General features: G+C 43.4%; 1 protein-coding gene across 1 annotated transcript; it reads right to left on the minus strand.

Annotated features, from left to right (window-relative positions):
• Positions 1 to 1,056: 1,056 nt before the first annotated feature.
• On the minus strand, positions 1,057 to 25,514 carry valopa (vertebrate ancient long opsin a). Its single transcript, XM_030379847.1, has 5 exons — positions 24,633 to 25,514; positions 21,542 to 21,752; positions 11,124 to 11,241; positions 10,072 to 10,305; positions 1,057 to 4,510 (listed from the first exon to the last, which is right to left on the minus strand). Exons 1-5 carry the CDS (start codon positions 25,006 to 25,008, stop codon positions 4,274 to 4,276), a joined length of 1,176 nt encoding a protein of 391 aa, XP_030235707.1. The 5' UTR covers positions 25,009 to 25,514; the 3' UTR covers positions 1,057 to 4,273.
• Between the last annotated feature and the right edge of the window lie 1,463 nt (positions 25,515 to 26,977).

Genomic DNA, 26,977 nt, shown 5'->3' on the forward strand with positions numbered 1-26,977 from the left:
CCTATATATCAAGTTCACGATGAATTTTGGAGGGCAAAAAGACAACGCTTCACTTCATTTCGACACAGTGTTGCAGCACCATGGACAGAGAGCGGAGGTCTAATAATTCTCAACACGGGCACACACACACACACACACACACACACACACACACACACACACACACACACACACACACACACACACACACACACACACACACACACACACACACACACACACACACACACAGTGAGAGAGAGAGAAGGAGCGAGCGAGGTATAAAACTCTTTTTCCTATTCGGCATATTGAACCGTCGGCCTAATGCGCCTCCTTTTTGAAAAGTCGAACTAACGGACCTTCGGACCAATGGGTTTCGTTTTCGGAACATTGAATCGTCGGAATAGTGGCGTGTCGATCTAATGGGAAATATTTCGGAACATTGAGACGTCGGAACAATGAGGCGTCGGAATTACGGGCAGGCCCCATTTTTTCAGGTTTTTCTGCACACACACTTCAACAAGCCCAGCGTCTTTAGAGTAGAGTGTAATACACACAGCTGTATGGTTGACTCTATGCAAACACAACGCCATGGCTAATCCACTCTGGAAATGCTCATTAGTTACAAGGAGGCCAGAGCTACTAGTTGTACTTGTTATGACCCCTAGATTCAGCTCTAGTTAATCCATCCGATCATTTTGAAGGCTGAGCAATGAAGTGTGAATTTCTATGTTGTTTGCAATGCTAACTGAATGAAATGAACATTTTAGTTAAAAAGTTATCAAATGGAAAATATATACTTAGGTTATGGACTAAGTATAGGCCTATGTAGAATTTGTTTATTTTAGAATTACAGGATATCAAAGTAGTCCATATCAAGACAATTGTGAGTGTAATGGAAACTGAAACTTAAATTTTAAACAATGTTATGGGAAACAAAATAAACATACATGCGTGTGGTACTTTGTTTGTTTGTATGTATGGGGGTGTGTGTGTGTGTGTGACTCTGTGTGTTTTGTAAAATAGGGCCTGTCAATGCATTAGTGTAGCAGTACAAATCCTGATCAGGAGCTGAAATACAAAATGCAATAATGTTTATTTAGCCTCACAAACTCAGTGCAACAGAAACAAAGTTATAAAGTAATATAGACAACACAAATATGCTCTCCAGTCAAGGCTGATATTGTGACGTAAATGTACAGACCACTCGATCTCTTGTGATGCATGTCTGAGTGGCGCCCTCAACAAGGCTGAACATACACCATGTGACTGGGCCGGGTATTGATCGGGAGACCGTATGGGAGGGCATGAGCACCGTTCACAATCACGTGTGATTGTGAACGCTGACAGCCCTGCTTCAGCTCTATATACTGGTCGCATGTTCGGTCGATGGTCACCCCTCCCCCTAACGTTAATAAATATATTCAATAAAGAGGGATCAGGTAGACGTTCCTATGTCCCCAGGGTCCTATGTTCCCCCATTCTACATATGTGCTTTCCCAAGGTCCTGTCAACAGAGCTCTATGTACCAGAAAAGACCTGGATAATATTTATGATACATAAACTTTAAATGGGTAAAATTTGTCCCGAACATAATTGTGTGTTACCAGAATATTAAACTTGTAAAATGAATGGACAACCCTCCCCTGGTGTGTGTATGTATGTATATATATATATATACACACACACATTGTGAAGGCTACACATTAGCTCACCTCCCCTGATGTTAATATATTTTGTGAGGGCTACACATTAGCTCCCCTCCTCCGATGTTAATATATGTTGTGAGGGCTACACATTAGCTCAATTAACACTGCTAGGTCTGGATCCAACTCTCCAACTCCATAAGGAAATCACAGAGCACAATTGTTTTTTTAAAAATATATCTATACATGTATACTTTAATACTGACATGGTCATCATTACCAGCGTGCATTTAGGAACTGTAAATAAATCTCATGATAAGAAATACTCCTTACACAAAGAAAAAACAACAAAACATACATAAACGGTACAGCAGAACAATTCTCAACATGCCTTTGTAAGTACAGCACAGCAACCAGTTTTCAGAGGAAGTTGATATGCAGGGAAAGGAATGGGAGAATTATGGGAACTCTACCTATCTATACATATTGGATTTTCTGCCTCCACTTATCAACATGCAGTGCAATCTGTAATCTTTCTACACTCCTTTACCACTCTCCCCCTGACTTAAGCTTCATTGTGTATGTAGGTGTGTGTGCATGCGCGCGCGCGTGTGTGTGTGTGTGTGTGTGTGTGTGTGTGTGTGCGCGTGCGTGTGTGTGTGGGAGTCTGCTTTGTGTATGCGTGTTTGTAAGTGCACTGTGCATTTGGGTTTTGGATAATGGGTACATTTATGGACAGTAACACTGTATGGAAATGTTATTTGGGACACCAAAGTGCTATTTGGTTATTTTCTTCATGTCCTGTACTATGATTAGAATGGCTAAAAGCTGTAACCTTAACTTTTGACCACTTTCTGTTTTCCTTTAAAAAGTAATATTGGGAGAATACAATAATGTATCTACTCGCAGGTTGGCTGACTGTTTGTCATGCTGTTCTATTTCTAGTTGATATACAAGACATATTTAAGTCTCCATCATAGATACATTTTGCATCATCTAACCCTTTTATGGCAACTGACAAACCATTTGTTTCTAAATGAACCAATTGGATAATAATTAAATCAACCAATTACTTATATACATTTCTTTAAACCTGGGACCCAAAATGATAGCAGTTGGATTGAGGTGAGGGTCTACAAGAAAACAGTTTTTTTTTTAAAAGAAGACAACACATGCTACACAGACATATTTCAGCACGGCAAGAACACAGAAATCCATTACTAAGTTGACTAACTCTGTGAGCGAAACCGGCCTGATCAGACATCTCCCCAGAACACACGTACTTGCAAGATCCAATAGTTACACATCAAAATATCCCTAGATTCGCACACAGTTGGAGGGGGTCTTGGTATAACGCAGAAACAACAGTGTTACATATTCAAAACATTTTCCAATCACCGCGTATAGAGGATTTGACAAGGAGTCTTTTGTGCACACAGACATCCAGGGAGCACATAGAGCACACAGTCAGGTAAAGGACATTTCCAGATCTCATCGCCTCATTCCAGATTCACAAAGTGACCTCCTTTCACCTTGGCGCTCTGCTGAGATGTATAAGCAAACTCTGACGAGGCAGGGGATACTGAAAGAGCATAGCAAAACAATGCCTCCCTCTGCCACTGCCATTGTGAAGGCCAGGGGACGGGGCAGATTTTTCAAAAGAGAAGACATGGTGGGATAAAAGTGTGGTTGAAGACATTTGAAGAACACTAGATAACTGCAGGCTGATGCTGGGCAGGGAGAGCTGAGCCCTTACAACAAGGAACTGTACTCTGTCTCCCTCTCTCTTCCTCATGCTGGCAGGCAACTATTTACAGTGGCTGCCTCTGGACAACCGTCCTTCCTCGTGTAGTGTGTGGTTTATGCTTGGTTAAAGCAGCCTCACCTGGTGAGGTTGCACACCGGTGGTGCATAGAATAATCGAGGCATACAGTATAGACCAGCCATCGTGTCACACACTCAATGAAGAACTCTGACATGTGGGCATGTAACACCTGCTCTGCCGTGTGTCTGTCACCTTTTTTCCGCACTCGCTAATAAACGGGGCTTTGCCCCACATTATTGTTCGATAATGATTGTTACTCACATCTGATCTGGAATGACGCAAACACAGAACCCAGAAGAGGCCCGGTTATCCCTGGAGTTTTGTTGATAGATCCTTAAATCCTTCTGTTTAAAGCGGTTTCCCCTACACCCCACACGCCCCCCGTACCCACACATCAAGTAGGACAAGCCATTAACATTGTTCTCAGGCTGAATCAAAGCTTATCTATGTTTCCTTTGTGTGTGTGTGGGTGCGTACATAAACTCAATTCTCAACACGCAGCCCAGCCGTTAAGAGTCTCTGATGGGTTTTAGGGGATAGTGGGCAGGGTGAGCCTGAAGCCAGCTTTCCCCCAACCTTATTCCCTGACTTAAAGAAACCCCTCGCCACTCTTTACCATTGCGCGGCTCTCTGCTAACGATAACAGGCTACAGGTACGACTAGGCGGACTAGGCTAACAGTGTAGTGTACAACTTGTGGCGGCTAGCTTGGGGGGGGGCAGTTCAGAGGGAACATCGGCAAGGCAGGGGCAACAATGGGGTTAACAATGGAGGGGGGCACACACATAAGACACACGGACGCAGGTGTCCCGTGGGGATGACCGCTACATAGGGCACACTTTGTTCTCCGGGATGGGCAGCTGGGCGAAAGAGCTGCAGGGGCTGGGGGGGTCTTCGCCCGAGGACCCGGCCCGGCCCCCCACCGGGATTTGGGCAGCGATTGCCGACATCTCTCCAGTCTGGCTCTCGGCGGTGAAGCCGGGCCGCTCCGATGTCTGGTTGATGTTGTTCTCCGGGATGGTTCCCTTGCCGGTAAACAGCTGGATGAGGCATTTCCTGAACTGGAATGAGAGAAGGAACATTGGGAACATTAACATCTAACGCTCTGAAATGATGATGTTGTTAGACAAATGCCCGACAATTTATCATGTAGAAAAAACAGAACAAAGATATCAAGTCTAGTCTGTTTCTTTAACTGTTTGAATCAAAATATTCTACTATTATAAGGCTAGGATGACCTGACCACCAATATTTCTGATTAAGAACCTTACTGCTGGTTTGCTGCAATGAAGCCAATAACACATACAAAACTACTTGTCTAAGATCGCCAAGAAAAACAGCATTCTAGAAATGCCACACAATTGCATAACAACACTTCCAAAATAGGCATTGACCAAATCTGGGCCCCCATTTATCAATGTTTTGCATAAGAAGTTCTAAATCCCTAAACTAGGAATGTTCGTACGCACTAAAAAGTTGGCATTCATGAGGAGTTCTTATGCTTGCACAACTACCCTTGATATATTAATCGCTACTCGTTCTAAATCCTATATGCTCATGCCCGGCTTAGCTCATTACCATATATTCACGCCTAATGACGTTATATATGACCGTTAATGGTCATTAAACGTCATGGGAAATGTGTGAATGAATATGACCAAAATGGAAATAGACTATTCAATTGTTGATTAATTAAATGGATGTGGACGGTAAAATGCAAATGATAACTATAGAAAATACATTTATCACAGAGTGCGATATAAGTTATTATGAAAGTAGGACGTTCCTTGTAACACTTACGATCAAAGCTAAAAAATAAGCCAGAGTGGTTTGCAATTGTGTCCCGCCAGTCCCCACCACCTCCCGTCACATTGCTCTCTCTCTGTTCTCATTTTATACAATGTTAATTAAATCACACGCAACACGCACGCAAATCCAGGCACACACCCAGACACAAACACAACTTAAGATTCAGCATATTCAAATTATCTAATAAATGGGCAATTATCAATCTTATTGATTCAATTGTTGTACAGGCCTACTTGAGGAATAGGACTTCGCCAATTTTACCATTACAATTCTCATTACTTACAGGAAATTGTATTTCTACAAGTTGGTTAAAAAGCATTATCTGAACAGAACAAATTGAACCAATATATCAATTCAAAGCTTTGTCGAAAACACATGGTGTACGCAGATTTCTTTGTACACAACGTCGATAAATGAGAGCCCTGGTTCTGTGTCTGTCACACTTTCCTTTTAAAGGAAATCTATTGGTCAAATGGTTCAAATGGATTTCGTAGAAAAAAATAGACCTAGGCAGAACAATGAGGAATGCCAAGACATAAAATCCTTACTTTAACTTAATACAAACAAAGAGAAACACATCAGTAGTCGACTCCTCTGTGCATACAGAAGTATGCAAATGACTTTTAAACTAAGCATGTTAGTAGAAGTGGAAAATATGCATGGGTTGCTCTTCTGAGGTAAGCGGGAAAAACTCTGGCACCAGGTGAATGCAGAGCCATTCAGCCCTGCCCCAGATTAGCAGTACGTCTTCCGCTGAGCCTTCCCAGCCAAGCACAACATAATCACCTACGCAAAGGCAAATTGAGCAAGGCACCAGCAGATCTCACAGCATTATTCTGCAGCTCCTAGCCTCCTCCCTGAAGCAAATACAGAATTGACCCAAATACATTTTTTCAGGAGCAGACCTCATATTTCCATCTGGGCTCCTGTCCTGCTGGCATCAGTGTGACACCAGGTAGATGTCCTGCTGTGTGTGTGTGTTTGTTTGTGTTTGTGTGTGTGGGCTTGTGTGTGCTCAGCTAGTCTCTCTAGAGTAAACAACAACAGTACCGAGATATGTGGTGGGAGGCGGGCAGCAAAACAACATGGAAACCCTCGGGACAATCGCAGCATGCAGAATAACCCCCTCCCGCCCACCCCCAGCCTTGGTACATAACTGGGCTGGAGTCAACCAAAGAAAATCTTGGTCGATTAGAAGTCGGCCAACACTTCGACCAATCGATGGGATGCAATAAAAATAAAAAACAATCTGCACGTTATCTGTAGATTAACTAAATTGTCCATGGTTCCATCTACTCTGGCTGGTACCCAAAATATCAGGGAGGTGCTGTTAGGAGGATGTCATGTGGGTTTCGGATCCGCTCTTGGTCAGAGTGAGTGATCAATGAAATTTTGATTAAAGAAAGGCATTTCAATGAACCAAGAGACCAATCGACCAGGACTTGAGAGCCCTATACTTATAACTCCATCAGCGTAGAGAACGTGAAGCGGAGCACTGGATCAGGCATGCAAACTGGCTCGGGGTGAAAAAGGTGAGAATGATGCGTGAGCTGAGAAAAACACAGACCCACTATAGGGTTCCAGGTTTATACTCCGGGGAGTTTTCTTTTACATTTTTTAATGTATTAGGGTTAGTCACAAGCTAAAAAAAATTACAGGACTGTGCACAATTAAGAACAAAGCATTAATTTATTATGTGCAAGGGCAGCCCCAATAGGTACATAATTTATTACAAAATTAAGAAAGAATATTGAGAAGAATAAAAAGAGGTGGGAGGACAGGGCAATAGGAGTATGCCATTATTTATTTTTCTTCTTGGTCTGGACCAGTGTCTCAAGGGCCCGCTTTCGAGCGACTTCTCTCGGCTATATCGACTAGTATGTATCAACACAACTGGTGACCCGCTGAAAAATTCTCTTTTGGCGCGTTTCAACCGGAGGGTGCGTTCGGTTCGGTTCGCAAAGTTGCGGCACGGTTCGCGTTTCCACCGCCAAAAGTGGGCGTGACATGGGGATAAAAACAAACCGCGAGGTATTATTCTGGACAATGGACGTGTCGCGTAAAACGTTAGCTTGGGCGAACAAGGAGGTGGAGCATGGACCTATTAAAGAAGACAATACTTTATTAAAGCATGCAATTATGATGTAGAACAAAATAAAAAGAAAACCAAGGTGCTTGCATGATATTGAAGCCTACAGCGATCGTTACTTAACTTGTGTGGTGGTGCCTTATCATTTGTTTACCCTCGTGTTGCCATGGCAACGTGATTGCACTCTCATTGGCTGAATCGATGAGAACCTTTTAGATAATATAAGGTCGCGGGGAGACGAAGCTATGTTCGTTTGTATGTTTTATTTACGTGACCATTTTTGTTATTTTTGTTTTCGGAATCAGTTCTCGTCGTTCACCTTCGGGATGTTTACGTAGCTGCCGCGGCGATCGACATCCGGCCTACCATGAGGGTACTGTCGGCGGTGGAAACGCTCGGTGGAAACGAGGCATTTAAAGGCTCCGCTGGGCTCACGCTTGGCCGTTTCAGATGGTAGGCGACTTTCCGCTCGCGCTGTCGGATGTCCGCGCGGCTTCGAACGCATGCGGGTGCATGCGTTCGACGAGCACGGAAGCGACAGTTCCACAGGAGTGCGCCCACTTGTCGTGCCGCCTGACAGAATGCTGCGCCTTCTCTCTGTCCACTCGCCTCTCCATTGAGAATGTATTAGCAGGCACTACAAGGACTCCATGGCTGGCCATCAGACCCCCCCCCAAAATGTTTTCTCAACGGATCTCCACGAATCACACAAGTGGTCAATTTTGTCTTCAAAACGGCGAATTTCGCCGAAAGGTGACTAGTTTGCATGCCTGTGGATAGAGATGCTGGAAAGATAAGAGGAGACTGAAAAAAAAGAAAGAAAGAGAGAATTGACGTCCTTTGACTGTGGTAAGTAGTTGAGCCAGCTCTGACCACGCTTAGAAGCCCAAGATCTTCCTCAGCGGCGCTGAAGTCAATGGATTGGGTACCATTCACATGGCACCCACTCCTCCCCTCGCACACATGTCCAATAAAGAGGAAATAGAACAAGCAGCGGCAGCCCTGTGACCCTGTTCTACCCTCCCGTGGGATGTGTGGGGCTCTCGCTATATTCTGATAACCAACTCTGACAGCTTGGTGACTGCAAACCCTGGGAAGCCTATAATGGATGCTCATGAATAAAACAGGGAGCATTGCAATCCACACACGCCTCACAACCGGGGAGCAGTGTTCAAACCGGCTGAAATACACGCGTCGACACGATAGCGCTGTGCTCTCTAGTAGTGTTGCATCGTCCTTGAGACATGCTTGTGTGAGTGCATGTGTGCGAGTGTCTGTGTGTTTCTACCATGTGGGTCAGGGTCTATGTGGCAGCGCTTCAAAGCAGAAGTGCCCTTGTTTTAGGATGTCTTCTCAAGGACACTGTACCTGGACATGGGACTTCCCCTGTCAATTAAGTGTTGTCTAGACATCCTAATGCCTGTTTTAAGTCTGAATTCCATTTGCTCCTTAATAAGGACATCTGGGAGCCTTCGGGGATAAATAGTGAGTGCCACTAGTACACAGTGGGGAGATTAAATACGTTCCAAATCCTCAGTATTTGCACTTAAGTCTTTTATAGACCCTTGATGTGGTTTTAAAGAGGAAACTACATGACTTTGTCCTATATGCTGTTTTGCGTTGACAAAGCCTGTTTCAATAGCGTGCCCTTTTCTAATGCCTTGAACTTATTTAAGCATATGCCTCTGAGGATATAATTCAGTCATATATCTATGAGTAATTATTTGGTTTGGAGGTAAAACATTTCACGGTTGTATTTCAGCATAATCTGAACTGCAGGTGATTCTGTCGGGGCACTCAATTCCCCCAATTAAAATGTTCAGAGTAATTTGGCGTCCTAACGTTGAACAAGCCAACAAGCTCAAATAATGCACAGTAATTATCGAACCAGACCGTGAGCACCAATTCGGTTACAATCTCCAAACCTCCGCAGCAAACTAGAGGGATCTAATATATTATTAAAGCACCAGGCTTGGACAATTGTACTCTCTGGATTTCACATTTCATTTATTCATACACCATGCATTATTGAGAAACAACCTAAAACTCAGCAACTACCGTAAAAGAAAATCCATCAACCGACACCTTCCATACAGGCCTTTTAATGTGTTCCGTACAAACAGTGGTACCGTGCCTCCCTTGGGTCAGCATTTGTCTCGCCCTCTCTATCCGGCACACTCGTGTAAACTAGTTGCACACGTACACTGGTGTGTACGTGTGCACCGATCCACACAGTGTTTCCAGCCAGGCAGCAAATGGTGTCATGGACAAGGGGCAAAGCACATTTCCATACTTTAATGAACAGACATCACGAGACCAGCTGCGGAGCCAGGGGTTAAGGCCACACAGCATCATCACCCTCCCACCTCATTCCAGTCCTTCTTTTTTCAGGATGTAGGACACACACACACACACACACACACACACACACACACACACACACACACACACACACACACACACACACACACACACACACACACACACACACACACACACACACGCAAACACAGGTACCAACGTACATACAACTAAAGAGAGAGACAACAACTAACCCCAAGGCTACAGGTTCATTTACTCGTGGATGACATTTGCCACACACACCCCCATACAGGCAACCCCCCTCGTACACACACAGCTACACCCACCCGCACAGACCCGCCGCATACACAGGGACACAGCACACACACAAGCACGGAGCGCGGGCCCCCGGGCCACAGCTACCTGTTTGTTCATGTAGACGTAGATGACGGGGTTGTAAACGGCCGCCGTCTTGGAGAAGAAGGCGGGGATGGCGCCCACGCGGGGGTCCAGCTGGATGGTGGGGCACGCCGTCACCACGATGGAGAAGGCGGCGTACGGCGTCCAGCCCACCATGAACGCCACGATCATCACCACCACCATGCGCGTCACCTGCCGCTCCGGCTTCCGGGCCGTGGCCAGGCGGCCATGGGACACCTGGGGGGGAAGGCGGGACACAGGCGGGTGGGACAGGGAAGGGTGGGCTACATCCCGATTTCTGTGGCCTACCATACCTGCTTCAATGTAAGGGCACGGTGAGGAGACTAACCTTTACTAGTTGAGCCTACTACCCGTGCCCTGGTGCATAGGAGCAGTCCCGTGATTAGAGTTATGAGCGACACCTGTGATTGTCCATCGATGACACAGTATAATGAACAAAAAGGGTTCATTATACTGTAACTGAATTCGCTTCGGTCGCTTACAATAAAACGTGTCTGCAATAAATGTATATACTTCGTAGTAAATAGTCGATAGAAAGATAGTCTGTTGTAATAAATGGGGGTGAATTAGAGTCTGTCATTGCTACTGTGTATTCTATTGTCATGCTTTTGCCATAACAGCTGAGGTCAACAAAACATTGTTTTGCGAGCGCTTTCTGGATCGGGACAACATCAAGATGAAACGTGGTCCAGCATCTCTAACATTTGTTCGAGGTGATAGATAACATCTTGAACAACAACCACTTAAAACATGCCAGCAGCAAAACTAACACTGTTTGTCACCAGTTGGTGACTTTGACTTTGAAAACCCTTGTTCAGAGAACATAGTTCTCTGTGACTGACATTGTCATCTATACAAGTTGTTTTGTTCAGAGTTACACCAATTAAAATAGGGTTACACTTTATCAACCTTGAACTAGACTTGAACTGGCCAAAAAAAGGGCTTCACTTTGAACTATAGAGGCCCATGTTGAAATTACCTCATTTATCTCTGTAATAGTTATAAGCAATAGCCTAAAAATGTTGTGGACTGACCTTCTTGAGCTTTTGTAGGAGCTTGCCGTAGCAGAAAATGATCACTCCTAGAGGCAGAATGAAGCATGTGACGAAGAAAGTGATGATGTAGCTGTGATCCACCATGTTGGTTGAGTACCTGTTAGGGGGGCGGGGAAGGGGGGAGCAGAAAAACAGAATTGCGCTTCAATGCAATGGTCATTTATGGTCAACTGCATCATTGACGGTATCACAATGTGCATTGAATTTGGAGTATTCGACAGATGGAGAGACACACGCACTACAGCATAAAGACAAGTGATAAAACTCTCTCTTTGTAATATTGTGTGTATTTGAACCTTTTTAGTTCAATTATAATTTAATTATGATTTCACATGTAGTAGTGCTCTGCATTTGACCCTGCACTAGCTACAGCACTCGGAGCAGCGGGCAGCTCTTCATACTGCAGACCTGGCGACCCACTGCAGGTCTACAGCTGCTGCCTTGGTCAAGTGCCAAAGAAGGAGTATGAACCCGACAACATGTGTGTCTTCAGGGTGTGGGACGAAACTGACTCACCAGGAGGAAACCCACCTTAACAAGGGAGGAACCGACAAACTCCACAAAGAAAGGTCTCCAACCCAGGCCATCGGTGCTGTAACTTCTAACCACTGTTCCACCATGCCACACGCAACACATGTCGTGAGACGATGTGGTCCTCAGATCTCTTTGCTTCAGCCCCAGAAAGCAAGCACATTCCTCATCAACAGCTCCTTCAAGGGCTGAAAGCCGGTTTATAGAACCCGTGATTCCTACAGTACAGCTCTGGACCGGAGAGGCTATTTCTGGCAATTATGGCCTTTAGCTGGTTAGAAAGAGGAGCTCAATTGTGTTGCACATCAATTGAGTTGGATTAAATGAGGTAGAGTTCAACCGATTATTCAGCACAGATGGGACATTTTACAAACTATTGTGAACGTGTATCTCCGTTTTGCATGGAGGCTCTATACACAAAGGCATTGTGTATAGTCATTGTATACCTGAGAAATGTTTTTTATAGTTGTGGACCTGACTGGTAGTGGGGCAGCTAAAAATGCATGTCAGACTTTGAATTACTTTTTCAATGTAGGCTACATCAGAGATCTTTTTTTCAGAAGGAAATTCTCCACTTAATGAAAAAACCTTCAACGCATTATTCTGGCGATAGGGTTAGAAAATTTGGGCTTATTCAAGTAAATTCATTTCTGAACTGTTTTCAGTTCATTTCTCCCCACAAACGTCATCTCTCGAATATACAACACTATCAGCTCCTTGTTCAAGATAAAAAACTGACAGAAAGGGAGGAAAAATCAAACATTCAACTTTTACTTGACTTAACAATTTGGTGTCCCCTCTTCCAAATAACCCAGCCACAAAACAATCCATTCATGAAAATAAATCCCCGGGAACATTAATGGTTTGTAAATGGCGTAACCATAAAACGGGACACACAACAGAAGTATCCGATCCTGGCCAGGGATAAACCACAGAACATCATCCATTGTAGACCAAAATTCTTCAGAAAAGAAATCGAAATGGTGTGAAATACAAGAAAGTGATGCTCTCCTTTTAGTACAGCCCTCCATTGACCCAATGAGCTTTGGCACAGAAATTGAAGGCGCTGTCCATTTAGAGATGCCGACATTCTAATGTTTTGTGTTGTAAATATCTTGCCTTTTATTTGATTTTCTGTTGGCTTATGGCCTTGTACCTGTGTGCATGACACTTTCCCTAGCAGCCACGAGAGATTCTTCATGAACCACCTCCAGAGTGCAACCTTGTTTCTAAAAAAAAAACCATGTGTTGAACATTTACCACTCTCCAAGTCATACCTATCCAGACATAACGATACCATAAAGGATTAAAATAACGTTTCATCACACCGTAGTGTTATACTATAGGGGTAGAGGACGCCTAACCCTGCGTTCACACCAAAAGATGCATTTTCTGCCCGAACGCGTTGACGCCTGAGTTTTGCGGCGCGTCAAATCAAGTTTTGCGGCGCGTCAAAAGTTTTGCGGCGCGGCAAAGGTTTTGCGGCGCGTCAAAAGTTGAAATATTTCAACTCGAGCAGCATTTGACGCGCCGCAAAATACGGCGCGTGCCCGGCAGCGGGCACGGGCATGCCGCGCCGCAAATCACATTTTGACGCGCCGCAAATCAAGTTTTGCTGCCCGTTTTCTCGGCAGCAAATGCTGCGGCAGCAAAGCAGCAACGCGTCTCTACATTCACTTTGAATGGGATCACGACGAGCGTCAACTTTTTGCATCTTTTGGTGTGAACGCAGGGTAAGATTTATTTTTACACGTTAAACGGGTAAGGGGTGCGTCAACGAATCCGGAATCTGTAGCAGGCCAATGAGTGTGAGAAGGATAGGGAATGGCCACTCTTAGTGGCCAATGTGTGGAGGGGGAGGGTCCTAGAGATTAAATATCGAGCGAGCGCAAACATCTCTGTGAGAAGGAGAAAGATTTCACAACCTGCTATGTGTATTTGAACAATTCGCGAACTATTGACTCGTTCTTCCGACCTGCGGTTAGTGTGCCAGTGCCAGAGTCCTGCACAGGTCTTATTTTGCAAACCTGCATCTCCCCCTACCCGCAACTGCAATACTTAAAACCGCCTCCAACCCGTGTTCCAACAGTAATCAGTGAAGGTGTGTTTCGGTGCAGCTCAGTTACGGCTCGCGTTTCCCCCGCCGACAGTACCCCTCGTGCCCACTGCACCGTCCGTCAAAGGACGTCGGAGGCATTAAGGTGGGGGTTAAACCGGATCGCAATAGCCGCAGCAGCTATGTTAGCATTGTGACCTCATAGCAGCCCGACATAGTGTAGCCTCGTAATTAATCGAAGGAAAAAGAAGAACGCGCACAATGAGCAAAGATCAACAATGTAGGACGTCCAAGAAGGATGGCAAACTTTTGTGCAACGTTTTTTTCAATAAACGAAGCTTTCGCCGTCCATAAATACATTACGGATAATGTGTTTGTTTATTATCCCCCTGTCTCATGGTAGTGCGATTCTGTTGACCAATCAACGGAATGTGTGTGTAGCTTGAACTTGCCGGCACCATTTCAGGCGTCTCAGTTGTCCGTGAAGATCGCAGATCTAACATTAGTTCGGCATTACATTGATTAATTCGCACGGCAGTTTTATTACATTTTATACCGTGTATTCTCCGTGTAAATCCATGCACCGAACCGTGACGTCCGTACCGATTCGTTTCAATACTAATACATGTATCGTTACACCCCTACCTATCTGCCTTTTCCTGCTCCAAACTAATGTTATTATATCAGCCTTTAAAAATCCAATATCAGTCGACCTCTTAACCAAGGAGCCTCTTTTAACAACTGTGGCAAACCCTACAGACACTATTAGAGGTCCAGGGGGAATGATGAAATCTAATCATGTAATTACCATGACAACCTATGTACAACCAAAATAGATCAAATTGTATTATCCATCTTCCCAGGGAAAAGGGGAACTGGTGAGTCTGTGTGTGCTTGTAAAAACAAGATGAACAGTAAGTGCAGTTGGGGATCAGAAAAAATCACGGCCAAGAGCAGGTGTGGTTTGTTAGGCTCCACACCTCTCCTTACTTTTATCTTTTTTAATCAGTTTCTAACAGTTTTAACCAATGTGTTTCAACAAAAATGCTCTACCTCAAAGAAAGACCTGAATCCAAGCCAAGATTCAAATAAACAGGTACAGAGAAAATGGATGTGTTTGGACACTGTTACTTTGCCTGTGGCTTCTGATTGCTCCACCTGTTCAAGGTCTTTGTTTGGCTAGAAATCAGTATACCTCTGGACTTCCTACTCCTCTGAATAACACACCAAAATTTAAGTTATACAGCAATGAAAAAGGCAGTAAACAAATCACGAAGAGGAGCAAATGGCATGCTTACAGCACTCTACTGGTTTTGCAGCTACTTAGGCCCCGTCCACACGAAGCCGAAACAGGCGAAACCGTTACGGTTTCGATCTATCCGGTTTCGCAGTATCTCCGTAAAGACGAAGCCAAGCGAAACCGGGTAGATCTGTAGAAACGCTGTAGTACACATGCCAGGCCCATAAGGGGCGCTGCTTCTGCTACAGAAATCCTTGTTGTTGTGAGTTCTGAGACTCCGCGGGCTTGACAGTCATTGGCTAGAGGGTCGAGGGGTGGGGTGATGACGTCATGGTTTACGGTTTCAGTCGGTTTCAGGCGTCCACACGAATCCAAAACGAAACCGGGTAGATTTGAAACCACCTCCGAGGGTGGTTTCAGAAGTTGGCGGTTTCGGTCAGTGGATTCGCCGGCTTCGTGTGTATGGAAGGCCGAACCGTGCAAGACCTTTGCGGTTTCGCCATGAAATCGGCTTCGTCTGGACGGGGCCTTAGTCCACGCGAAGCCGATTTCATTGGCTAGAGGGTCATCGACCCTCTAGCCAATGACTGTTAAGCCCGCGGAGTCTCACCCTTTATGCGCATGCTCGCCTCCTCTTTTTATTTATTTTTCTTCTGGCTTTCTGTAGCAGAAGCAGCGCCCCTTATGGGCCTGGAATGTGTACTACAGTGTTTCTACAGATCTACCCGGTTACGCTTGACTCCGTCTTTACGGAGATACTCCGAAACCGGATAGATCGAAACCGTAACGGTTTCGCCCGTTTCGGCTTCGTGTGTACGGGTCCTCAGAGGGGATATCCAGCTGAACCCTGGTCCAGTAACAAATTTAAGCCCTGTTCAGAATGTGCAACTGGACACAGCTGAAACAACGCTGGTGCGTCATGTCAACACCGGAGGAACAGAACCAATGGACTTTTCCACATGGAGTCGTTTGCTGATCTACCAAGAGCCAACAGTGACTTCACTTCTCACCCAGAAAATCTATCAATCATCAGAGAACATTAGACAAAGCTGAAGAAATGCAGGTGCAGCATGTTTCGACAGGAGAGAAGGAACCCACGGACCTGCTTCATTTGAAACTGCTGCCTGACCCACAACAGCACACCCAGGATTCCACTCCTCATGCTGCCGACTTTAGTTTACCAACAGTGTCAGAACCATCTTGCTCATACCAACACACGACAACAGGGAGGAAATATGCAGTGAAACATGCAATCAGTGAATCATGCAAACACAGTGGTCGCGCTGAAGGTAAACAGAGACAATTTAGATTCTTCCAGACTGTAAATCATGCAAAGGTCATATGGGATGCAAAGACCAAACCAAAGGGAATTGTAGGAGGACACTTGAACATTTGAAGTATTATTTCAAAACAAGATCAGGTTCAACACCTGTTAACAGACTCCAATCTAGATTATTTATGTTTGACTGAAACTTGGCTTAACTGTAATATCCCAACACATATGATTGATGTACCAGGTTATGTATGCTTTAGGAAAGATAGATTGATTGGTAGGGGGGGTGGAGCAATGATTTATAAAGGAGAGAGTTTTAAATGTATTGAAATTAATCTGGACACACCTTTGGAGTGTATTGCTATTAATGTTGTGTTGTTAACAAAAATGAAATTCAATATTGTAACCCTATATAATCCTCCATCACATGGTGCCTCATTTTACCAGGATCTAGACTAACTACTTAAACAACTAAATTATAGCTGTGAAACTATATTTTTGGGAGACTGTAATATAAACTGGTTGCACAAAGGCAGCAAGGAAAAATTAAAAACAATCTCTTCAAAGCATAATTTTCAGCAAATGATCAAAGGACCAACGAGACTAACTAAAGTCAGCAAAACCCTCATTGACCCGGTCTTTACAAATAGAATTGAGGGAGTGACAAAGACATACAATTTAATCACAGGCCTGTCTGACCACAATATGGTTTTAATAGTTAGAAAACGAACCAAAAAACTTCTAAAATCCTGGTGCAATGGTAAACCAGAGTTTGTAGGTATTCCAAAGAACAAAACAACACAATTTGAAAACGACTTACGGAATATTTCTTGGGATGGTGCTATACAATCTCACAATGTTAACACCTGTTGTGATACAATGATGAAAACATTTACTAATCTGATCCAGAAATACACTCAGAAATTGAGAAAGCCAAGTCGTCCCAGGGTTTTACCGTGGTTAAATAAGGATATTCACCGACTAATGAAGAAAAGGGATATTGCACTCAAACAGTCATTGGTAACCAGAATTAATTCAGACACACTTATTTTCAAAGGTTAAAGAAATTAGGTAACAAAGGAGTTGTGTATGGCAAAAACTAGGTAATAATGATGGATTGGAAATTGCAAATGAATTTAATACATTTTTCACTAAATCAGTTAGGGAACTGGCAACTAAATTTCGACCAATGGAGTTTGATGATATACAGAGAGATCTCTCAACTTCTTTTCATATTAAAGAGGTAAATCAAAGTGAGATTTGTAATGTTATTAAGGAGTTATGGCAATCTAAGGCTAAGGATTAGTTTGGATTGGATACTTTAATTATTAAAAAACACAGTTCTGTTGTCCAAGTGCCAGTGACTCATGTTGTCAACTGCTCCATCAGAAGTAATGCATTTCCTGAGCCCTGGAAAAAGGCAATTCTAACTCCCATTCACAAGTCTGGTTCACCTGACCTGGTTTTTAATTATAGGCCGATTTCTATCTTGCCTGCACTCAAAAGTTCTTGAGAAAACAGTTGCTAAACAACTTGTTGATTACTTAATAAATAAATAAACATCTACTGCACCCCAAACAATTTGGGTTAAGAGCAAGGTAGGCCTACTCAACAGAGTTGACAAACTGCTACCTCACAGAAACTATAAAACAGTTGTTAGATGAGGGCAATGTAGTGGTGGCAGTATTCTTGGATTTGAAAAAAGCCTTTGACACTGTACCATGAAATTCTCCTTAATAAACTCAAAACATTTAATTTCTCAGATGAGCCAATTGCTTTGTTCTGATCATATCTTAAACATAGAGAGCACTGGGTTAGATCTAGAGCTGGGACGACTATTCGACGTAGTCGACGTAATCGACTTCAAAAATTCGTCGACATGGATAATTTGCGTCGACGTGTCGCCTCCCCCCCCCCCCACTCACTCAAGTCGTGGCGGTAAATATGCACCAGAACGATAGTCGCCAATCGTTTATATTCATAACAATGGCGGCGGCAAGCAGTAGCAGGAGTACAGAGGCTGGTGGTATAAAACTCGGCCTAAAGCCGAGCTCCGAGGGTTTGTTTACCAGCGTTGCTATGGTGACCGGTCTTGCGTGTTCCAATGGTTTATTAGGTATCTAATAAGCTGTCTAATCACTTCATTCACTGCCTCTTCCGTGGTCATTACAATATTATGAATAGACTTTGTCGGGTTCGGATTTTATACTTTGGTGAAAAGAGAACTTTTGTCATGTTATTTAGTTCTAGTCTAGCGGTTGACTGTCGAAATTCCATGATCTAGCAACCAGTTCTAAGTAGTAAGAGAACTTTTGTCATGTTATGTAGTTCTATTCTAGCAGTTGACTGTCGAAATTCCACGATCTATCAACAAGTTCTAAGTAGTAAACACACACTACAAGTTGACAATTTAAATTACATAAATCCTTTTCGAAGTTGGGTCTCTGAGGTGGCAGTGCATTATTTTTCAGTTTGCACAATGAGAGAGGGAGTATTTTTATATTTGGTATATTCCTCCTGATTGACTTATTTTGTTCATTTGTTAGATACTACATATGGCATCAAAATGCACTATTTTGCAGTTTGCACAATTTAAGTGCCGTGTTTGCACAATGTTATTGCACAAAAAAGTGGCATGTTAAAGAAATGTTTAATAAATGTTGATATTTTAACAACAAATGTTTTGATATCCATATTGTGTGAAAAGTTACATTGATGAAGTAATGTGAAATAATCGGTAACTGAAAAAATAATCATTAGATGAATCGTAAATTTAGTCGTTAGATTAGTCGACTAATCGAAAAAATAATCGCTAGATTAATCGTTTGAAAAATAATCATTTGGGACAGCTCTAGTTAGATCAAATTCTACCCTGTCAACTGTACAGACTTGTTCAATGGGAATTCCACAGGGTTCTATTTTAGGCCCCTTACTTTTTAGCTTATATATTAATGATTTACCAGACAGTTGTAAAAAAGCCAGATGCCAAATGGATGCAGACGACAGCGTGGTATTTGTGTCTGCAAAAACGACTCAGTTGGCAGCCAAAACTCTGTCAGAAGAGATGTCTGGTGTATCCCAGTGGCTCAGAAACAATCATTTGACTTAAAATTATAAAAAGACACTGTCAATGTGCTTTTGAATTAAAAGAAAAGCCATTGAAAATTCCAGAGTAAAGATTGATGCGAAGTAGATGAGTTCAAATTGTATTATTTTAGACTCTCAGCTTAATTTAAACAGAAATGTTAAGAAGCTATGCAAGACCGTCAAGACCAACTTAAATTGCTTTCACCTTCTAAGAAAATATATACCTCTCAAGGCAGCACAACAATTTATGCATACCAGATGATATTTTCCCATTTGTCATGTTGTATAACCGTTAGGGGTCAAGCCAACCAAACAACAATAAAACCATTATACAAACAGGCACTTAAAATAATGGATCAGAAACCTACTAGATGGCATCATTGCCAAATTTGAAAGAAACACAATTTACTGGGATTTGACAGCTTTGTTAGCTTTTCATTTTTTAAAACAAATTTTCAAGTGTGTGAACAACCTTGCTCCAGAAATACTCTGCCAATTGATAAACAAACTGAACAGTAGAATTTGAACCAGGGGTGCAACGAGCGGAAATTGTAGAACAGCGAAGCGCAAAACCACATTCGGACAATCATCGTTTCTAGCATTAGGCACTAAACTGTGGAATACACTACCATCAGAAATCAAAACATTGACAGAGCTCAAGGTTTTTAACACACAAGTAAAACAATGGTTGAAACTGAATAAAACCTGTGAACATTGACACGCACGCATATGGGCGCGCGTGTCCGCACACGCAATCATTGTCCTTGTTTTTGTCTTGTCATGTCTCCTGTATATGATGTCTTCTGTATTTTTATTCATGTGTAACTTTTAGTAAAGGCCTAACCAGGGACAGGGGTTGCAAATTAGTCTTGACTAGAAACCTGCATGCATGGCATCTATTTTATATTTTGTATGAAACAATGTACAATGTATTTGTCCCTGCTCAATAAACTTCTAAATAAAACAAGTGTTAATCTACCCCATCTACTCCACACACACACACACACACACACACACACACACACACACACACACACACACACACACACACACACACACACACACACACACACACACACACACACACACACACATGCATGTTAGTGTGCGATCAACATGCTCTTTCAAATGTGACAATAACGTTAATCAGCAGGTCAAATGTGATGGATTGGATTTGAAGAGGATGCAAATAGGAAACCCTGGGGGTGAGACCGTATATCAATCGCGGCCCCTTCCTATTTATTACTGGATGTCACTCGTTCTGTCCCTCACATGTTTCACCCTTTCAAAGCTTCCACAAAAGGGAGATGTGCCTCTGCTGTTGCCCTCCTCACCTGCCCTCCGGTAACCTTCTGCACAGACGGCATATGGACGCTTCGACCGGCATGAAAGGACAAATTCTAATTGGATCAGCAACAGTCACAGACAGTTCTTTGTGTGGCTAGGCTCATTGTAACTCTCTCCCCCTGTCTCCCCCTCCCGGAACACCAGTTTTGTTTGCAGAACCTGCCGAGGAGTCAATGATGGCTAAATGATTGGTGACAGTAGCCAAGCGGTGTGTAGTGTAGCCAGAGGCAGACTGGGTCATCCATACAATCCACCAGCTTCCTCTTCCCTAATGCTGATGTCTCAACCGGTTTCCCCCATTGTGTTTCATCTGTGCAATAGCTCTCCTTAACTGAACGACAGCACCTGGGTCCCCTCCTATAACCACCAGCCACAATAACCCTCTTTCTCCTTTATCTGTGGTTTTTGGCGTTTCAATGGCATTTCCCAGAATGCACCCTTAGGCCAAGGTCAACGCTGACATGATTCTTGAGATACTTAAAAATATATACAAGGCCCTTTTACACCATTGGTGTTAGAACACAGCTTAAACAGAGAGGAAGAAGAATGTGTCTCGATCTATTGCATTGTTTGTGCTTGGGTGCATTTGTGAATGATTATGTTTGAGTGTGCATGTGTGTGTGTGTGTGTGTGTTTGTGCCATGTATCCATGTGGCTCTGTGTGTGAAACCAAGGTTTCGTTCCACAAACAGGTCACAGCTTTGATTCATGACAACCTTGAAATTAAACAGCACCGTTTTTTTCTCCAAATTCCCCTTCAATCCAAGGGGGCCCACTTTGTGATCACACGCGAAAGATGGAAAGTTAGATAGTTTCCCACTCACCCCTAAAATCAGCGCCTCCCACTGTGTCCCCCTGCTTACCAGTTCGGCTCGCAGGTGGTTCCGATCTTGCTGACAGTGTAGCTGTTCCAGCCCAGCACGGGCGGGAAGGTCCATACGAAGGAGAACGTCCAGACGAAGAGGAGGCCCAGCATCGAGTGCTTGCCCCGCAGACGCACATTCCCCAGGGGGCGGCAGATCACAAAGAAGCGCTCGAACGACAGCACGGCCAGGGACCAAAGGGCAACGATCCCTGGAAGAGAGACAAGACGGGATGCTGGGATGGTTGTCTCTGCCACTTTGGGTTGGACTTGTGCGAAGCGTGAAGAATGTTATCAGTAAACCACATTATGTTTATTGGACTGACCAACCCCGGTCTCTGCCCCAAAGGGTGGACGGCGTAGCGGTATGCTGGCTGGCATGTTGTCAGCAGCATTGAATAATTGCAAGCAATGAGTTGCCAATTTGAAAACCCATCACGGTCTACTACCTATAGAGTGGCGAAGTCACGCCCCTTCCGGTAGGGCTCATGGGACCTATGAGATCGAAAAATATGAATGGGTGTCAATGGAGAGAAAATAATTATTTTCTGGTCCCGGTCTTTTTATGCCCTGGATTACACATATGTTGTTTGTGAATTTAAAGGATAATTTTTCATGCAAAGAGTTCGACCGTTAATTGTGCAATTGTTCAGATAAAGGCTATAGAGAATACACAACGAGAAAGACTACACGGCTCGTATGTGACGTCACGCTCCCTGCGACTGGCGTGGAGAAGACCGACAATCTTCCCATCGGCATAACTGAAACTCTGCACGTGCCCCGACTTATAATGGTTTTCACCTCTTTCGATGCTTTTATCCTCCCCTTGGAAAAAGCGGTGAAGTGGGGCAGAGAGATCGCCATCTCTGTGCCGAGTTCCAAGGGCGGGTGTGGTGACGTATATCATATGCGTCGAGAGCAGCGAAGAGCTGTAGTTCACAAAGCGGCCTCACATAAAACCTAAAATTATCAAACTTCTTCACGAACATTTTTAGTTTTCTTTGCATGAGAAATTATCATTTAAATCCACAAACAACATATGTGTAATCCAGGGCATATAAAGACTGGGACCAGAAAATAATTACTTTCTCTCCATTGAAACCCATTCATATTTTTTTAGATCTCATAGGTCCCATGGGCACTACCGGAAGGGGCGTGACTTCGCCACTCCGTAGAAGGAGAGACAATGCGACAAGAGCCGCAATCATGTCTTGTTGTGCGGTTGGTTGCACAAACCCTTTTAATAAGATTGATTATCCCATTTATTCTACTTCTTGCTTGCCAACACAATAAAACAATTCAAATACTTTAATATTTAAGCTTTTATTATTCGTATTGCATGCTTATTAAATGTATACTCTGTTTGAGTTCATCTCCCTCAAAAAGTAGTAGTGCAGTAGACACCTCGAAGGGCATTATCCCGCTTATACCATGGTCACTTGCCAAAGAAAAGAAATTGAGATCATTCATTTATATTTTCATGCGTTTTAAAATCCAAATATAAAGTTTTTCTCATAAATAGGAAGGACTCTTGCTACGACTTGCCAACGGGAGGTATTCTAGTCTGCTGAGCTATGAGCCAGAGAGCTAGCGTTATGGATTGTACATATTTATAATTCAAAATTCGTCCCAGCCTTTATACCACAGATACTCTAGAGTCTATAGCATATAACCGCGTTGTCTGACTACAGTTTAATTCCTTTTTCACAATTTACTAGCTCTCGTTTTGATGAATAATAACGCGCCATCATTTCAATGGGAATCGCGACGTCTATACTTTCAACCTACATATTTATAATTCGAAATTCGTCCCAGCCTTTCTACAACAGATACTCTAGGGTCTATAGCATATAACCAAGTTGTCTGATTACAGTTTAATTCATTTTTCACAATTAACCAGCTCTCGTTTTGAAGAATAATCACTGCGCCATCGTTTCAACGGAAATCGCGTCGTCCATCATACTTTCAACATAAAGTGTTAATATTTATAATTAAGAATTCGTCCCAGCCTTTACACCACAGATACTATAGGATCTATAGCATATAACCACATTTTAATTAACCACACGGAGATATGGCAACCGGTCAAATAAATTTTGCCACCATTCTGCGCGCGCATCCATCGTGTTGATAACCAAATAATCCCTATAATATACTAAACTAAACGGGGTAGCCCCGCCTATTCTGCCGGCGATTTGAGTTCGCCCTGCAGAAGGGTCTGGGGAAGATCAATACATTTCTTACTAGTTTCAATACGTTTTTGCGACAGAGTATCGACGGCAAGCAGCCAATTGCGTACAGAGTCATTTGAACTAGGCCCATTGATCACGCCTCTTGTGCTAAAGAAAATGACAGCAGCTTCCTCAGACCAACATGCTGCAATCTACGATGGAGCTTGGTCTGGCAATAGCCAGGCTAATACTATAGCCTACTATATGTGCAGTCCAACCTTATCATCGCTTTCAATTTAATAAAGGGCCAAAAGTAGGCTCTACTCAATCAACTGTTTTTTGGGATATGCATAAATGCTGCTCCATACGGGATGTATGGATAATTCACCCTTGCAAAATGGTTAATTGGTGGTGTTTCTCTTTGCCCATGCTGCTCTCACACGTTCGGCATGAGCATACATTGAGAACACGCGCCAAACCATGTGGTAGACCCCTTTATGCACCACTTGTCATCAAATAATCCTTACCACTCCACTCCCTCTCTCTGATCTGCCACAGTATACATGTTAGGGCTATGCATTCACACAAAATTAAATGTATTCAGTCCCTGTCAAATAAATATAATCTTCCTGCAACCCAAGCGCACGGTTTGAAAAATGCCATTAGACCATTCCCAAACGTCTAATTAATGGACAGAGAATTGACGTCAGGCTGCGATCGAAGTTACAATCTAGTATGCAGAAGTTGTCCTAACGCTGGATAATATATGGGGTTAGTCGAGATGCTTTACTTTTCTTTCATGTTCAACGGCCCTGATGATGACACCAACAGGGGCTTCAACAAATAAGTAGGCTGACAGCAGTAACACACACAAACAGCACGCTCATTTGAAGATCTATACAGAAAAGTCCATCAACTTACCAAAGAAAGTAACGGCGAAGCCCTCCAACACGCACGCCCAGGTCCCGAGGAAGAAATACCCGCGAGCGTTGGTCAGGAAACTTATAAGTCCGCCGGTGAGCGAAACGAGAAAGTCGGCGATGGCTAAATTGACGATGATATAATTCAACGGTTGTCTGAGCTGTTTGAACTTAAAGGTGACGAACATGACCAGGAAGTTCTCGCTCAGACTCAGCGAGCTGACCACGAACATGAGCACAGCCAGGAAGGTGAAGTTCCACGGAGCCAAGGACTTGATGGGCCCGGTGAACGGGTCGTCCGGCAGGTCGGCCGCCTCGTAGATCTTGGGCGCTTCGGTGTAAGAAACGCCGTTCACTGAAAGACTCACGGTATCCATTGTTCATTATCCAGACGCTCTGGACTTTGCCTGAGTCACCTAAATGAAGTTCAAACCCTCAAGAAATGAACCATAAACGCACCTGTAATTAGGGCTACTTGTTTCATGTTTCTCATATTAGCAGACTCCTGCATAACAAAGCCGTAGCATTACGCTTCAGGTTAAAGTCTATGTTTTAAAAAAGTGACACTCTTGCAAGTAGGACTTTTTTTCTCTGGATAACTTCCTCGCTTGGAGTCGGGCGTCTCATGAAGCGCATGGTGGACCCGGGAGTCCGCAGACCCACCGCGTTTCTTCTTCTTTCTCAGTCCAGATCTTTAGATCTTAGCGTGGGGAAACTAAACGCGAAACCTAGAGAGTAAAGCCTTCTTTGGTGCGGCGGACCGAAACGAAGTCTCGAAAAGCGATATCTGCAACAGAACAAACGACTGTTTAGTGGCATCTTGGAAGCTCTTATATACACAGCCTTAGAGTCGCAGCCGCTCGAGCATCCCTCTGCCCTCGAGGAAGAGCGAGGCGCGTGCGTCCCCCCACCCAGAGCCTCGTTCACGCTGATGCCCGGACAACAAGGTCTCCGCGCTCCGATTCAATTAAAAACATATCATGTGTTACTGGCCGTGGTTCGTTATTGTTTTGCTTTCACTGAACCACACACGCTTCATCGTGATTAGTTATAAATCCATAAAGTACACAAAATTGCAACTTTGTATTTCATCTTTGGTTTGCGCTGAATCTCTTGTGTCCCATTAATGAGTTAGTATGGAGCAGGAATGTAATGTTATTGTGCAGCAATAAAAGGTTCTCCATTGTTTGATAATAGGCTTACTATTCGAGTATTTCAACTAGAGCTGGCTTCCATTTTGCAATAAAAAGCAGTTGAACCTATTGTTACTCTAGAAGAAATGGATTCAGTTATATAAAACAAAAGAAAGAAACATGAAGACACAGAGGCATCTCTATTTTCTGTGGATGGACCACCAATATATTACACAATTAAACATGTTTGAAATCTAAAGGGGATTATAAATGTATTAATAACAGTATGACAAAGAAATACATCAAAAGTTGTTTCGAGCTCTAAGCATAGCTAAGACTTTGTTCCAACCATGACTAGAGAACATAATGCTCCAGGACGTTTTTTATCTGCTTCATGTTCCACCTCTCCAACATTAACGACGCTTTGATATTACTGGTCAGGTGTTTAATAACCACAGACATACTGCTCGATATCTAGTGTTTTCTGCAGTGGCTATGCAAACACAGTGCCTCCGTATGTTGCTTCTGGCCCGGATAACTTTGGCTCTGATGGGTTTAGAGAGAAAAAATTCTCTGTCTTTCTATTTTCAGGCTTTTAGCAGAACTTATTTTAAATAACAATAATAAGCAGTTTCAAACATGTCTATCGGCCACCATGAGGTAGGTGGATTATCTTGACTAGGCTATTTGTACCTGAACCGGTTTACGTTTGTTTAAACCTTAGTTTACACCATTACCAGTATCAAGGGATCGAATGTGTCTATAAATGTGATGTGGAATGCCTAAGGAAGTGTCCATCACTAACACCAATGAACCTGACAAAGCTGTCATCCTAGGACGCACAAGGGTGTCGCTCATAAGACTAATTATGGGTCTCCTCATGTTATGCACCAGGGAACTTGTAGTAAAGCTAGTGTAGTGTACTCTGTTCCCTCGTACATAAGAGGAGCAGATCCATCATTATTGTCATGAGTGGCACCTGTGCTTGTCCTACATGATACCCTTTTCTCTGAGGCGTCATCGTAGGCATCTTTCTATGTTCAGGGCACTGAAGTATTCCAACCCAGGGAAGGTAAGTGTAGTTCCAGAGCCCAGGTGCTTATAAGAAGCAGACCCATAATGAGTCTCTGTGAAAGAGTCTATTAGGAGTTCATATTTTACACTATTAAAATAGAGCAGCTTGAAGAAACTTTAATCAGTTCAAAAGATGTGT

The sequence above is a fragment of the Gadus morhua genome, chromosome 15 (assembly GCF_902167405.1).
Source record: "Gadus morhua chromosome 15, gadMor3.0, whole genome shotgun sequence".
Classification (NCBI taxonomy): Eukaryota; Metazoa; Chordata; class Actinopteri; order Gadiformes; family Gadidae; genus Gadus; species Gadus morhua.

Bases quoted from the DNA above. Each gene is read 5' to 3' on its own strand.
- valopa (XM_030379847.1), bottom strand. From the start codon at position 25,008: ATGGATACCGTGAGTCTTTCAGTGAACGGCGTTTCTTACACCGAAGCG. The intron at 10,306-11,123 runs GTCAGTCCACAA...CTTCCCCCCCAG, and splicing joins TCCTACAAAAGCTCAAGAAG to GTGTCCCATGGCCGCCTGGC. The intron at 4,511-10,071 runs GTAGCTGTGGCC...CTCTCATTCCAG, and splicing joins ACGTCTACATGAACAAACAG to TTCAGGAAATGCCTCATCCA.